The 14,841-nt window shown below is 53.2% G+C and overlaps 5 protein-coding genes across 5 annotated transcripts; 2 read left to right on the forward strand and 3 right to left on the reverse strand.

Annotated features, from left to right (window-relative positions):
- Nucleotides 1-129: 129 nt before the first annotated feature.
- On the reverse strand, nt 130-1,997 carry BO94DRAFT_534812 (RING finger domain protein). Its single transcript, XM_025611628.1, has one exon. It carries the CDS (start codon nt 1,776-1,778, stop codon nt 330-332), a length of 1,449 nt encoding a protein of 482 aa, XP_025467608.1. The 5' UTR covers nt 1,779-1,997; the 3' UTR covers nt 130-329.
- A 772-nt stretch (nt 1,998-2,769) lies between these two features.
- On the reverse strand, nt 2,770-5,124 carry BO94DRAFT_556313 (acetolactate synthase catalytic subunit; the record flags this gene model as incomplete). The annotated part of the gene is made up of 5 exons (XM_025613856.1): nt 2,770-2,828; nt 2,889-4,574; nt 4,646-4,722; nt 4,781-4,879; nt 4,958-5,124. 5 exons carry the CDS (start codon nt 5,122-5,124, stop codon nt 2,770-2,772), a joined length of 2,088 nt encoding a protein of 695 aa, XP_025467609.1.
- Nucleotides 5,125-7,188: 2,064 nt separating this feature from the next.
- BO94DRAFT_491602 (galactokinase galE) lies at nt 7,189-9,410 on the forward strand. Its single transcript, XM_025609158.1, has 3 exons — nt 7,189-8,035; nt 8,102-8,983; nt 9,041-9,410. Exons 1-3 carry the CDS (start codon nt 7,380-7,382, stop codon nt 9,075-9,077), a joined length of 1,575 nt encoding a protein of 524 aa, XP_025467610.1. The 5' UTR covers nt 7,189-7,379; the 3' UTR covers nt 9,078-9,410.
- A 135-nt stretch (nt 9,411-9,545) lies between these two features.
- BO94DRAFT_491605 (uncharacterized protein) lies at nt 9,546-10,745 on the reverse strand (the record flags this gene model as incomplete). The annotated part of the gene is made up of 1 exon (XM_025609159.1): nt 9,546-10,745. A coding segment is annotated over one exon (1,200 nt), but the record flags the coding sequence as incomplete, so codon positions are not given.
- A 623-nt stretch (nt 10,746-11,368) lies between these two features.
- BO94DRAFT_585312 (Mcm10/DnaG-type zinc finger protein) lies at nt 11,369-13,875 on the forward strand (the record flags this gene model as incomplete). Its single annotated transcript, XM_025615687.1, has 2 exons — nt 11,369-11,378; nt 11,453-13,875. The coding sequence occupies 2 exons, from the start codon at nt 11,369-11,371 to the stop codon at nt 13,873-13,875; spliced, it is 2,433 nt and encodes an 810-aa protein (XP_025467612.1).
- Nucleotides 13,876-14,841: the final 966 nt, after the last annotated feature.

Genomic DNA, 14,841 nt, shown 5'->3' on the forward strand with positions numbered 1-14,841 from the left:
CCTGGAGAAGTTCGGACTCGCGGAGCGGAACTTTGATTATCAGCCGCGCGCTAAGGGATAAGCGCGTTTGCTCTATACTTCATACTATTTCGATGTCGATTTTTGCTTTCTTCTGCGAAGGATTTATTCTTAGAGATATTTCGATTCAGTGGTATAGTATGTATTGTATGTCCATCACTTCTCATTTACTTTTGCCTATTAAGAACCCCAGGCTCATCGCTCGTCATATCGAAACGCAAAACCCAGCAAAGAGTGTATCTCAGTATCATCCGATCAACCAAATTAACGCCGGAAATGCATCGTTACACTGCGGTCATTAACCACCCCAGTCACACTTTACCAGTAGCCCGCTTCTTCGACCGATCGTAGTTCAGCACCTTGCGTCGTCGGTGTGTCTGCGCCAGTTTCCACCGACAGTACAACACCAGCGCATCCTTCAGAAGCACAAACGCACACCCTCCAACTACACTCCGGCCCCAGCGGGTCTGCAGCAGCCCCGGTTTGGCCTTGCCTAGCGTCGATGGTGTTGTCCACGAAGTCGGCAAGACGTACTTCAGCAGTCCGCCCATCGAGGCAGATATGGCTGGGAATGCAAGCGCCCCGAGGATAATGTCGGCCAAACTGCTTGTGTCGTGAATGAGGTCATCCCGTCGTCCCAAGCCCAACCCTTGGCCGTTTCCGCCCTGATTCTGCTCTTGTCCATCGTCCTGCGTGTTTCCGCCGTTGAACCCGAGCAACCCTTGTGGTCCATCATCACCGCCCATCCCAACCTGTAGTTCCAAATCGATTTCCATCAAAAGCCCATTGTCGTTGGGCGGGTCTGGCTCGGGGTGTTCTGGGGGCGCATTATCATCAAACTCATTGACATCCGACTGGCGCGGCTGCACCTCTGCAATCCACCTCCTCTCCAACTTGCCAAACATCCTCTCGTAGATGGTACCGTAGAAGCTCTTCAAGTACGGAAGAGCAGCAAATGTCATTGCCGCACTGGGCGGCCAAAGATCTAGTTCCAGCTCCTGTCCGGGTTGATGTGTGGCGAAAAACATGACGGGAATAGCAGGGAGAAGACCGTCTGCGTACCGAGTGCGCGAGAATATCAACACCAGGGGAATAAGAGGCAACCCGAGGTTAAGACCCGAATTCCACGCCCCGTCTGCCGTTTCCTCCAAGATCATTCTAGCTTCGTCCGTTCCAAAGACAAAGTACATCGAATATACTCCATGCGCACAGCACCCCGCCCAGACGGTACCCCCCAGAGTAAAAACCAGCCCTGGAAGGACCAGCCGGCCAGCGAGGCGCTCAAACAACCGTACAATGTCCACGATATAGCTTCGCGGACGCGAGACCACAATCTCCGACTTGCACTGCGGGCAAACCATCTTCGCGCTGTGGCCGTTGCGCCTCCGAGATCGGGGATTCTCGAGATCCGCTAGCCAGTCGAGCAGGCAATCTTCGTGAGCCGTCAAAGCGCAAGGACACGGGGAGCGCCATTGTGAGTTGAGGGGCGAATCTTCCGTCTCATCTGTGTAGCAGATCCAACACCTGCGTGGCTCGTAACTAGACGAATCGACGGGAGTCGGGCTTGTAGTTGGGGATCCATGGGTGGCTGTATCGGAGGTGCCGTTGAGTAAGACAGTGTCGTTGTCCTCAACCGATTCGGTAGAGGAAACGCGGCTGGTCACACTACTAGAGACCTCGCTCTCCTGGGGGGTGGATGCAGTATTATGGTCGGAAGGCTGTGGCCTGCCGGAGGCCGGGTAACCTGGGACCGAGGCCATGATGTGGTGGTGGAAGTAAGAGAGAGTGGATACAAGGTGATAAAGGCACTGGTCGGAGCTAAGCGGACAAGCGCAGCATCATGAGACGGTGGGAGAGAACTGGAGGCGAGAACAGAGGGGAAAGAGGAACAGCCCTATTAGGCAGCTCCGACGTCTGCCCTGCAACAGCAGCAGCCCTCTGGCAGTCTCAGAGTCACACAAGCTGCTATGTAATCCCTCCCTCACTAGTCTCAGATTAGTGCTTCGGATACGAACCGCGGCTGTTCGGCGGCGAAAAAAAAGGCGTGCTTCCGCCGGGTCAGGTGGTCCTCACGTGAGCCCGGACGGGCCCAACCAGAATCCCCAGCAATCACCTCACTTGGCCCCATCATGGCGGATGCACCTGATACTAATAACTAAGTAGGAGACCGGCCCAACTAGATCCCTAGGTATTTATGTGCTATATGCTAGGTAGATGACTAACCTACTGTACGACACACGCGTATCCCGGTCAGCACAAAGCATGGCCCCGGCGAAATTCCCCTTTTCAATGCCTCATGATATTTCCAAGGTCACACAGAAGATTACAGCAACATAAGAATTATATACAGCTGGGGCCTCGCAACAACAACCGACGAGGCAACTTTTCGGACGAGCCACAATGCAATCAATAGCATGCCAAAACGTGGAAAAAGAAAATTGGAAAGGACGATCTAGCCCAGCGTAATGTCCGAATCAGCGGAAACCATCCCGGTCCACTCGGCTAGGGGTACAGGTCTTAGTGGAGCCCACTGTAGAATGCTATTCTTTTCCCTGCATCTTTTAGTATAGTGCTCCCTGATAGGATTGGACGACTGGAGCTAGTCACTTCCTGGGCGCTGACCGGCACCCCGCTAGCGTTTTAGAACCTGCCAGAAACGCCATGGATATCAAGAGATAAGAAATGGGTGGGCACTTTTGCGGCTATCAAATAACAGGCATGGCAACTCATCGCTAGCGTCAGCGGCGTTGCTTAGACAATGCCGGGAACCTTCCGCTTCCTCATCAGAGCCTTTCTTTCTTGCTCCTTGGCTAAATCAAACTCTTATTAGCATTCATCCACCAAGCTAGGAGAAGATCAGCGCAACATACCTTCGTCATAAACAAGGAACTCGTGCAGGGCACAGCCAGCGGGCACCATGGGGAGCACAGGCACCTTACGGTCAGTGAAGACTTCCAGAAGAGCAGGGCCATCATGCTCAATCAGCCACTTCAGCTTCTCCTCAACCTCCGAGGGCTTGGTACAACGGTCCGCGGCAACACCCATGGCCTGGGCCATGGGAACAAAGTCGGGGTTCTTCTGGTGGGTGTGCGAGTAACGGTCCTCGTAGAACAGGTTCTGCCACTGCGTCACCATACCCTGTTCCTCGTTGTTCAGGAGAAGGACCTTGACACCAATGTTGAACTGAGCAGCAGTGGTGAGCTCGGTAAGGGTCATGTTGAAGGAGGCATCGCCATCGATGTCAATGACAAGGGCCTCAGGGCGAGCAACCTTGGCACCAATAGCAGCCGGGAGACCGTATCCCATGGTTCCAAGACCACCAGAGGTGATCATGGTACGAGGGTGGCGCCAGCGGAAGTGCTGGGCAGCCCACATCTGGTGTTGACCGACACCAGTCGTGATGACAGTGCGGTCCTTCATGTGTGCAGTGAGATCACTGAGTTTCTCAATCAAAGCCTGGGGCTTGATGGGTCCCTCAGCGGTTTGCTTCTCGTAAAGAGAGAAGGGGAACCGAGCCTTCCAGTCATTGATCTGCTCGAACCACTCCTTACGCTCAGGCACAGTCTCAAGCTGGGGGAGAAGGAGACGGATGTTTTCGGCGCAGTCACCCTCAACGGCCTCGTTGGCCTGGACGACCTTGTTGATGTTCTTGGGCATGATCTCGAAGTGGACGATACCACCACGGTTCTCGGACGCGGCGAGCTTGGCCTGGGGGGCGAACTTGGAGATGTTTCCGGTTACACGGTCATCGAAGCGAGCACCGATAGCGATGATCAGATCGGCTTCCTGCATGGCCATGTTGGCATACGCAGATCCGTGCATACCCAGCATGTGCAGCGCCTTGGAGTCGAGCTCATCGAATCCACCCAGACCCTGGAGAGTGGTGGTGACGGGAATGCAGGCCTTATCAGCCAGCTCCTTCAGGATCTGAGGACCATCTGGGCGAGCGAGAAGACCCTGACCAACATACAGGATGGGCTTCTTGGACATGTTCACGAGGCGGGCAACACGGTTAATGGAGCCCTTGAGCTGCTGCATGCTCACTTCGCGGGCGGCCATGGTCGCAGCGCTGGGAAGGGAGGGAAGGGTGCTGTTCATCGGAATGGGTTTACGGAGGATACCGGCGGTGATATCTTTCGGCAGGTCGACGAGAACAGGTCCGGGACGGCCGCTGGTGGCGATCTCGAAAGCCTCCTGGATGCGACGGGGAAGTTCGGCGACGGACTTGACCATCACGTTCCACTTGGTGCAAGCCCTGGAGATACCGATGACATCGGCTTCCTGGAAAGAATCGGTACCGATCAAGCTGGTGGGCACCTGACCGCAGAAAACGACCATGGGAGTACCATCCGAAAGGGCATCCTGCATGGGGGTGATAACGTTGGTGGCTCCCGGGCCGGAAGTGACAAGAACCACACCGGGCTTTCCTGAGGCACGGGCGTAACCCTCGGCCATGTGTCCGGCACCCTGCTCATGTCTAGGGAGAACGAACTCGAAGTGCTTGGAGTTGTAGATGGCATCGAAAACGGGGAGAATGGCGCCTCCGGGGTAACCGACTAAAGGTAGTGGGTCAACCTTACCGTCTTCAGAGATCGGTAAACCGAGGGAAAAAGGTAGCGTGACTCACAGACATGCTTGACGCCAAGACGCAGCATCATCTCATGGAAGATTTCTCCACCACTGAGTCCGACGAAACTGTTTGTACTCCAGGAACCAGGTCAGTTCTACTCCAGTCAGCTGTAGGGATCGTAGGGCTGCGTACGAGTCGTCCAGTTCGGGAACTTGGCGATTTTGAAGTGGCGACACCTCATTGCGGTGAGGTTCCTGGTTGAAGGCAGGGCTCGGGACCGGTCTCGAATTTCTGAGCAATTGGCAGACATGTTAGCAACCAAACCTGACGACGAGAGGCGGCTTGGATGCTGCCACAGAAAACACTCACGAGGCAGGAGCTGTTGCGGTGCTCTGGGATCTCTTCTGAGCAGCAAAGCGGTGGGGCGAGGCGGTCGCAGCGACGGAAGAGGTAGTAAAAGTCCTTCTGCCGGAGGCGAGGTATCTCTGGTAGTGCAGAGTGCGCAGAGCGCCTTGGGTAGGTCTCATAGGCATCATCTTGACGACGGATGACTGCCAGGCCTGGAGAAAGAGGATAGGGAGTGCTCACAACGGGAAAAGAACGGGACCAAGGAAAGTGAGCAAGAGATCCGTCCCTTAAGGCAGGAGCGAAGACTCAGACTTCGGGGACGGTTATGGTTGCACGCTAGCCCGCCCCGGCCTAGTGCCGTTGGAGTCGAATAATCTGGGCCCTCCCATTGGCCCCGGCCCACCCACTGCTCCGATCATCGGCGTCCGGACGCGAAAGCCGTCGCCTGATTGGGGTGCCAGTCACTCGGCTGGCCTTCTTCACCAGAGCAACAACTCAGGGCAAAATCCAATAGAACAGGCGAGGGATGCGCATTATCGTGGGCTCAAGTTGCACATGCACCGCTCTCGCCGGCCATTGGAGCGGTGCTGGCTCCTAGTCAGGGCTCCAATCGCTTCAACATACTATACCTAGCCAGCCCAGGTCAAGTGCTGACGTTCTACTCATCCTTATAGTAACCAAGTGCTTATGCTTATCCAGATAACAATAATCAAAGCCCATTGATTACTACAGTAATCAAAGTTTCTCTAGCTATGGGGTAGTCCGTAAGCCTTACTGTATTCTGGATCTTTGCAGCCCTTACTGGAATAACCCACCATTCAATGCTTATGGTGATCACGGGCCTTTTGATTTCTAGAGCCCACCCGCAGGCAAATCCCCGAATATAGCTCACCAATGCGTTGCGATCACATGCAGGTAACCGGCATTAAAAAAGCATGCACACAACCGATCACTAGTTCAGCAATTCCCCGTGGAGGGGGTGTTCATTGGTACTAGTTATCTACTGCATCTTTTAGACAGTGTCAGATATATCCTCAGCCATGCTTTCAGCTCTCCAAACCTACGATGCATGGATTGCGGCTTCGAATACGAGTTCTCACAGCCAAGAGATTCGTATAGCGCCCATGTGCTTACTGTGGAAGCTCTAGACCGAGGGAATTGGCAACCTGCAAGTTGTCTGACCTTGCGTCAGACATGCAGAGTTCCTACCACAGTAACAATCCGCGTTGGAATCGCGATGCCACCCACCCTGCTCAAACTGGATCTGTACCCTCAACTCCGAATGTAGGCATCGTGGGTATGGAGTACGGAGTAGAGTAAGTATATATGTCTTTTGGTATGAGCAAGATCTTCAAACCGTCTGAGTAGTTTGGGCCTAGGTGTCTGTAGGAGGAATGCTTAGGATTGATCGCTTGACAAGCAAACATAGGCGCCATTATTCTCCTGCATGAGCACGTCCGAGATCGGAACCCCATACACGTTATGAGGTAAATTTTGAGTATGGAGTGATTTCATTTATCGAACCATGACCGCTCCTTGCTGGGAGGGGTGTCCAACTATTCATCAAGAATGTAGGTCACTTCATCTCCAGTCTTGCGATAACATCCGGTATGATGATGGTCGATGTACCCCGCACTTGGTGTCAACCTTAGCTTTATCAGTAGACCAAGCTAACGAGAGCCCCAGAAGTTGACTAGGGGTAGGGCATAAGAATTCTACTGAGGCACCTAGGAATGGGCTGTCAGCCTGTTATACAACCGGTCCAGTCCACTCGGACGTCCAGAGCCGAGGCCATCTGGGTTCGGCTAAATTGGGTGGCTTGCGGGATTATTGGGTGGAGGGTCATTTCTTGTATTTTGTTGATTGGCCGGCAGCCATCAATATAATTCCCAGCAATGAAATGGTGGGGATACAAGAGTCCCGAAATAAAAAGAAACCGGGGGAAATGAGGACCAAATGGCTTGCATCGTCGATGGGATTTCCCGACCGAACAATAATATCCAGGACATCCCGAATCAGCCGAAACCACGGGGTCGGTTGAAAAGCCTGGAGAATGGAGCCCTGGAGAACGGAGCAGGAACCAGTCGGAGAAGCATGGCGAGTGTCATTTCCGGGCACTCCACTCTTTCCCCGGGCCTCCAGCAATCACGGGCATCATCCCATCCAGCATCCCGCCCGTGACTGCTTCCATCCGGTTCCCGATCAGGGTCTCTGCGGAGCACCAGCTGCTCGACTTTTTCCCCCCCCCCCCTCCTATTGATTTCTCCGGTAGGTAGAGTTAGTGGTGGTTCAGGAACGCTGACGGTGCCTTTTTTTATTTATTTATTAACTGCGACCTGCTGCTTTTTTTCTTTCTCCTGCCTCTTCCCCTCCTCTTGTTTCCCCCTCCGCCTGACTTGTCATCCGTGTTTTCTTTTTTTCTTGTCGCATCTTTTACCCCGCCATGGCAACCCCGCAGGAACTCGTTCCCCAGACGGAATCTATCGCTGAGGTCTACGCAACCGACGACGCTTCTGTCACCTCGATTGCCCCTCAGCACCAGGCCCGGTTCAATAATTTGGTCTCCCAATTTACCAAGTCATACAACCATCGCCCGGATTTCGTGGCCCGCAGTCCCGGCCGCGTCAACATTATCGGCGAGCATATCGACTACAACCTGTATGATGTCCTTCCCACTGCTGTGAGTGTGGACGTGATCATCGCTGTAAAAGTTGTCCCCTCGGCAGGCTCTGAATCCGTTGTCACGATCTCCAATGTTAACCCCGAGAAATTCCCCACCCGTGAGTTCACTGTGCCTCGTGACACGGACATTGAGATCGACCCTAAGAAACATGAATGGGTCAACTACTTTAAAGCTGGGCTTCTGGGCGCCCTGAAGTTCTTGCGCAAGCACAATGCAGATGGTTCCTTCGTACCCGCTAGTATGGAAGTCCTCCTAGATGGTAACGTTCCCCCGGGTGGTGGTATCTCTAGCAGTGCCGCTTTCGTGTGCGCCAGTGCCTTGGCAGTCATGAAGGCCAATAATCACGATGTCTCGAAGCAGGATCTACTTGATCTGGCAGTGGTGTCTGAGCGCGCAGTTGGCGTCTACTCGGGAGGGTAAGTGATCATTGATCACGCGATCTCTTTGTTTGGTCTTATTCTAACCCTGCTTGTTCCTGCTAGAATGGACCAGGCTGCTTCCATCTTCTCTCGTCGAGGATATCTGCTGTATACCCAATTCTACCCTAACTTCTCGGTTCAGCATGTTCCTATCCCCAAGGCAGAGGAGGAGATCACCTTCCTCATGGCACAGAGCTTTGTCACCTCCAACAAGGCCGAGACCGCGCCCCGTCATTACAACCTCCGCGTCGCCGAGTGCACGCTCGCCGCCGTGGTCCTGGCTGCCAGACATGGATTGACCCTTCCTAAGGACAATAGCTCCCTTGGATTTAGTCTTCGTAACTTTCACAATGCACTGATGAGCAAAGAGGGCCGCCTAGGGGATCCCCTGGAGTACCAAATTGACTCGGTGATCCAGAGTACCATGGAGCATTTGACGCAAGAGCAAGGATACACTCGCGAGGAGATCGCCAAGCTCCTTGGTATCACAGTTCCTGAGCTCGAAGCTACGTATCTCTCTTCGTTCCCCGTTCAAGCAGAACGCTTCCTCCTCCGGCAGCGTGCCCTGCATTGCTTCACCGAGGCTCGTAGGGTGCTGGACTTCAAGGCGTGCCTCGCTAAGGCGACAACCCTCGACGAGAAACGTATCCAGTACCTGGGTCAGCTTCTGAACGAATCCCAGGCCTCGTGCCGCAACCTCTATGAGTGCAGCGCTCCGGAAGTGGACGAGATCTGCGACATCGCACGCCGGGCGGGTACATTGGGTAGCCGGCTGACTGGCGCTGGATGGGGTGGTTGCACTGTTCACATGCTTCCCCAATCCAAGGTTGAGGTTGTTACCAAGGCCTTGAAGGAGGAGTACTACCTTAAGAGGTTCCCGGACATTAGTGAGGAGAAACTGACCGAAGCGATGGTAATCAGTAAGCCATCTAACGGCTCGTTCATGTACGTCCTTGATATCCCGAATCCTTTACACCTGAAGGTGATGCTAATATATGACAGGGTTACGGGCGCAGCCATTGCCCAGGTTGAGGTCTAAGGTGGGTTGTCTTGAATGTAATGTTTCATATAGTCGGTATGATGGCCTTGAATCTAGCGTTGGTTTATTCCCCTTGCAGACGGCAAGCACAGACGCGAAGTTCTGTGTTCATTGGGAATCAAGCACTTGTGTATATCGTGTCAAATTATCTGTACAAATGGGATCATCTTCAGTGACCACGAAATGCACGAATGTCCTCTTCAAGTGCCCATCTCTTATGATTAGAAGCATGAAGATAGCAATTTCAATCGCTGAACTCTTCGGCAGGAGAAGGCTTGGGGCACCACGCTCAGCTCCTTCAAGATATGCGACATCCCGGACGCATTTCTGAATATATGGGATCTATACTAGTCTAGACCCAAAAACGTCTTCAGAGACGCCAAATCACCCCAGTCATTAGGAATGGGCAGCGACCAATGCCTGCAATAGTATCCGTGTATCCAAACATCAAAAACAACCACCCTACGCCTTCTTCTTCGCAGCCGCCTTGCCGAAGAAATCACTCATCTTCTTCATGCCGACGGTATTCACCTTCTTCAAGTCACGAACACCCCTCGACTCGCCCGCCTTCTTCTTCTTCTCCTCTTCCTCCTGCCTCCGCTTCTTCTCCGCCCGCGATTCCGCGGCCTCCTGATCCTCTGCACTCCGCTTGCGGGTGAAATCCCCCAGTGACCGCGACGCGAGCGCCTCCGCGCGCAACTTCGCCGCGACCTCCAAATGATCTTTCATCGGCTTGAAATCTTTCGGGCTCTCCGGCGCAGCCAGCATCTCATCCATCCTGGCGCTCATCTGCTTCGACAAATAGCACTCCTTCATGAAGGCCAATGCCGTGGATATTCTCAGCAGATCCGCAACCCCATCAGGCGCACTTGGTCCCTTGGGAACTTGCTCCTTCGTTGTTGCAGACTCGTCCGCGGACTTCTTTTCTTGCTCTGCCTCGGCCTCGGCCTCATTCTCCTTATTCTCGCCCCCAGCAGCAACATTCTCCCTCTTCACCGCCATCAACGGCGTAGCGAGCGCCTGCCTCACAAACCGCTCCTCCAAGCTCGGTGGCAAGCCCATGGAAACCATCCGATCCGCCTTGTTAACAAGTTCCGTGAGAAGTTTCGTCTCATTAAACCGGAACATCTTCTCATCGCCGGCTTCTACAAAGTCACAGATAGCAGCTGCGCGGTCGTGCAGAGTCTCATGGAAGGTCTCGTCGTAAAGAACATGGCGGAAATGGGCGGAGAGCTCGTCCTGCGAGTCGATGATATCGTCTAGGGGTTGGAACAGGCCTTTGGTTTTCTGGGTTGCGGAGAGGAGGGGAACGAGGAAGAAGAGGATGTCAATGGGAGTGGCGACGAGGAGTTCGGCCTTTTTGGAGATGTGGGCTTGCGGGGATGTGTTGTTTGGGGTGGGCGCGAGTAGGGTGCTTCGGGGGGCGTTTGGTGGCGATGCGATTACGGTGAATTCGTAGACGCCGAGGTTGGGGCTGAAGAAGTAACGGGTGGGTTCGTTGGTTCGTGGGTTGGGGAGGGTGAGGAAGCGGGCGTCGGCGCTGGCTGAGGAGGGGAGGACGAAGGTTTTGCTTGGTGTTGTTTGGGTTGGTGGTGGTCGAGGTGCTTGTTCGGAGTCGGATTGGGGTTGGGGTTGCTCCGAGGGAGCGGCTGAGCGGCGGGTTCGCATTGTGATAGAGGAGAGGAGAGGAGAGGTGGATGTGGTGGTGGTGGAGGAGGGTTGGGTGGTTGATTATAGGCGGTTCATTGGGGTCAATTGATGATGTCGGAGTTGTGTGAATAGTTACTGCAGTCTATCGCCAAGGGATAAAGTCAGTTTCGTGATAATAACAAGTGGATAGGATAATAATAATTGGCAATGATCGGAACGCGTCTTTTTCACCAGTTGAACGCGACACGCGCTAGCCAATCAGGACTGTCGCAGCCCCGGGCCAGTCAGCGGGCAAGCATGCATGGGCCTCAGGCCGCGGGCGAGAAAGGAAACTAAAGGCGGTTGCGGTGCAGACACTTGCAGCTCACTTCCATTCCCTTGCGTTTCATCGCATGCAGGCTGACGGTCCCGATTCCCCCTTTATTTTGTCGAACTCGCCAGAGTCTTGCACGTCAGGTGGATGAAGTGTTGCTGGTCCTGATCCGATCCCAGACCCCCAGTCCAACAGCTTTCCCCGCATCCCTTCGTTCGAGCGAATATGGCAAGAAGGGTAGCACGATCGATGGATTAACGTATCGGGATCGGAATTTGACTACTACATTTTTCGACCGGACTAGAACAGAATTGATCCAGCGCATGCGATGACAAGCAGTGAGTGAGTGTCTTTTTTGTACTCCTTGATCTTTTTCTGCGCCATTGGTATGGCTGACGCGAGGCTGTTGTAGTGGCCGAAATCTCATGGCCGCCAAAATCCCCTCGGGAGGCCCTCTTGAGTACCCCGAATGGTCGTAAGAGGTATGAAGACATGCAGCGTCGGCGCGAAAACCTGGGCTCGCCTTTGAAACGCTCTCTCACGACTCCGGACTTACGATCCAAGGCATCACAACTTCTAAGCGATGGGGTAGACGACGGCGAGGAGGATGAGGATGAGGAAACTCTACAGTTGAAGCTGGCTGCCATTGAGGCTCGGCTCAAGCTCAAGCAACTTCAGAAAAGCCGCGCGAAGACGGGGACGCCAGGTCCTGACAGGCACGATGGTGATGCCTCCTCTAGACCTGCTTCGATGATCGGTTCCTCACAGGCCCATGACCAGTTGATGGGAAACAAAAATGAATACCGGACGAGCACAGACGCCTGTGTCGACGACGTACAGGTTCCGTTGTCACCGACAAGGCGTCCTGCTCCGCCAACGGATCCCGTGTCCCCGCGGCGGTATGTGTTAGGCATTGATAAAGGCCTCAGAAGCAGGGATGTATCGTTGAGGCGCCCACCAAGCTCAAAGGGAGCTGGTCAACCAGCAGGCAGACCCGGGACACGAGATGGTTTAGTCTCACATTCTGGTAATCTTCTGCAGGCGATAACTGTGGGTGAACGCAGCCGTCCTAAGAGCTTCAGTGAGCGAATGGCAGAGAGTCGATCCATTGAGGTGTCTCGGAGAGAACGAGCAGCTCGGGTAGAGCAGATCCAGGCGAATCGAAGCTCGGCTTTCCAGATTGACAAGGCGGAGGTGGAGGCCTTCAAGGCGGCCGCTGAGGCAAGGAAAGACGCCCCGAAATCGCCGACTAGAACTCGACGAACCGAGAGCTTTAGTCGGGAAGATGTCCTACGGTCATACAACAACCTCAAACCGTCGCTGAAAAGGAGCCAGAGCCAGATCACTCCTGGTGTACGGAGACATGACGACGAGAATGAACTCAAGGAATCAAGGCCATACTTTCATAGACGAAACCAGAAGTCTGAGTCAGAAGTGCCTGGTAGTTCTCAGCACAGTGCTACTGATGATTCTCAAGGCGAGAAAAGTGGCGACCCCTCAAAGTTCGAGGCCTTCTCTTCTTTACACCTGTCAAACCGCATCTTACCCCATTCGTTCTTGACTCGAACTCTGGAAGACAAGAAGGCCCTCAAGATTCCTGATCTACTCCGCACAGTAAAGGCGCCTGACTTCGAACTGCCGGAGGATATCGACACGGATTTTGTTGTATTTGGCATCGTCGCTTCGAAATCCGAGCCTCGGCAAATAAAGCAACCCGGAAATACTACTAAGAAGGAGGTCGATCCATTTGATGATGGGACGAACAACAACAGCCAATACATGGTGATTACCCTTACAGACCTGAAGTGGACGATTGACCTTTTCCTTTTCGATACTGCCTTTCCACGCTACTACAGAATCTCCGAAGGGATACTCATTGCCATCTTAAACCCTACCATCATGCCACCACCTAAGAACAAGACAGACACCAACAAATTCAGTCTCGCCATTTCCTCATCCGATGACAAAGTCCTAGAGGTTGGCTATGCACAAGACATTGGGTTCTGCAAGGCTGTCCGGAAGGATGGCAAGACATGCCACTCATGGGTTGATGGCCGGAAGACGGAGTTTTGCGACTTTCATGTTGACTTGCAGATCCGTCGAACGCAGGCACACCGGATGGGCGTGAATGGCGGCACAGGCATGTATGGACCAGGCGGTCGTTCAGGCTCTCGGACCGGCTTCTTCAGCGGGGACAAGAAAGGCCGTCCCCAGAACGGACTGAAGCCAGTCGGCGCCAGATACGACTTTCAATCCCAGTCCACTTACTACGTTGCACCGGCTCCAAAGTCCAGGGGCAGCGGTCCATCTTTTCATCAACTACCGAGTGGCCAGTCTGCCGCAAGTCTCATCGATGCCGATAACGAAGACCCATTCATCGCTGCTGGGATGATGGGTCGTGGCATGGAAAGCAAAGAGGAACGCTTCCGTAAACGCCTCGCAGAAAAGCAACGTGAACGCGACATCACACACAGGCTCATTTCCCGCCCGGGAGGCGTCGGGGCCGAGTATCTTCGATCTCGCGATACCGAGAACGTCTCATCACCGCGTCTCGATGCCAAATCCGAACAGGCAAAGGATCAAAAAGGCGCCGCGGACTCGCTTCCTGCTCATAACTTGGGCGTTTCAAGCTTCAGAAGAGCCGACACGGTGAAACTAAGCCCATTGAAACGCGCCCATGATGGCGACAGACCCCGCAGCAGCAGCATAAAAAAGACCCGGTTCATAACCTCCCATGGCATCAAAGAGGCCGGAAGAGATAGCCTGGGAGGAAAGTCCGACATGGTACCAACGAACAACGATGATGATGACGACGATGAACTAGACATCATCTGAAAGAAAAAGAAAAAAGTTTTCTCAGTGTTATGAAACATAGATACCCTCATTCTTGGGCAGATTCATATCTGCGACGGCGTTCCACCAGTGCAGCTGGTCAGTCATTCACAGTCCAATATCACCAGCCTCCCTTAGAAACCCCAAAGAAAAGAAACATTTACCAAGAAACCAAAAAAACGACCGATTTTCCCCAGCCACCTTCACTTAATCAAAAACAAGGAATGGCTTTGAAATTCACTCTCAATCACTCACTTCCCCCCCTTCTCTAATCCAAGCCATAACGAATGAATGACTGATCGATCCATTTTCCTCCCCCACCCACGAAATACATACTTACGATATCTCCCTCATTCTTTTTCCCTTTTATGTATGAATATCCTCCCTTCTTCTCTCCACAACCCCGTCTCTTTGCGGACTATGTGTGAGATACGAGTGTATTAGTAACTTTCTTTCTTTCTTTCTTTGAGATATCCATTGAATAATATTTGGGATAGGTTATCCTTCATTTGTTTATGTGATGGCTCTTGCGAGTGTGGGGTTGGGTTTCAGTACTAGTAGGAGTAGTAGGAGTAAAGGTGCTTGGTTTTTATTGTAGGTAGAAGGCACGTAGTTGGGCTGTGTTACGAAAATACCAGGCCCGAGATATCCAGTCTGACAAAAGTCGAAAGGACAGAAAGATAAAGGAGTAAAAATGACATGACAATCTCATATTCATTGGTATCTGGGTAGGTGAGAGTAGTCTCAAGCTAGCTAGCTAAGTTGACAAAGGCCGAGAAAGTCAGGTCATGATGGACCCGACCAGCCGAAGGGAGCAGAGTACACGCCGATCAAAGAGACAAAGCTTTGAAGCAGGATAACAAAAAGGGGGGAAAGAAAAGAAAAGAAAAGAAAAGAAAAGAAACAAAACTCCGTCCTTATGTGCCAGCCCAGTCATGGTACCCGATCCGTCCGTCCCATTTAGCAGTC

The sequence above is a fragment of the Aspergillus sclerotioniger genome, assembly GCF_003184525.1.
Source record: "Aspergillus sclerotioniger CBS 115572 chromosome Unknown BO94scaffold_13, whole genome shotgun sequence".
NCBI lineage: Eukaryota > Fungi > Ascomycota > Eurotiomycetes > Eurotiales > Aspergillaceae > Aspergillus > Aspergillus sclerotioniger.

Excerpts from the sequence above, each read along its gene's own strand:
- BO94DRAFT_491602 (XM_025609158.1), top strand. The coding sequence starts at position 7,380 with ATGGCAACCCCGCAGGAACTCGTTCCCCAGACGGAATCTATCGCTGAG. Across the intron at positions 8,036-8,101 it reads GTTGGCGTCTACTCGGGAGG|AATGGACCAGGCTGCTTCCA; the intron begins GTAAGTGATCAT and ends TGTTCCTGCTAG. Across the intron at positions 8,984-9,040 it reads CCATCTAACGGCTCGTTCAT|GGTTACGGGCGCAGCCATTG; the intron begins GTACGTCCTTGA and ends AATATATGACAG.
- BO94DRAFT_534812 (XM_025611628.1), bottom strand. The coding sequence starts at position 1,778 with ATGGCCTCGGTCCCAGGTTACCCGGCCTCCGGCAGGCCACAGCCTTCC.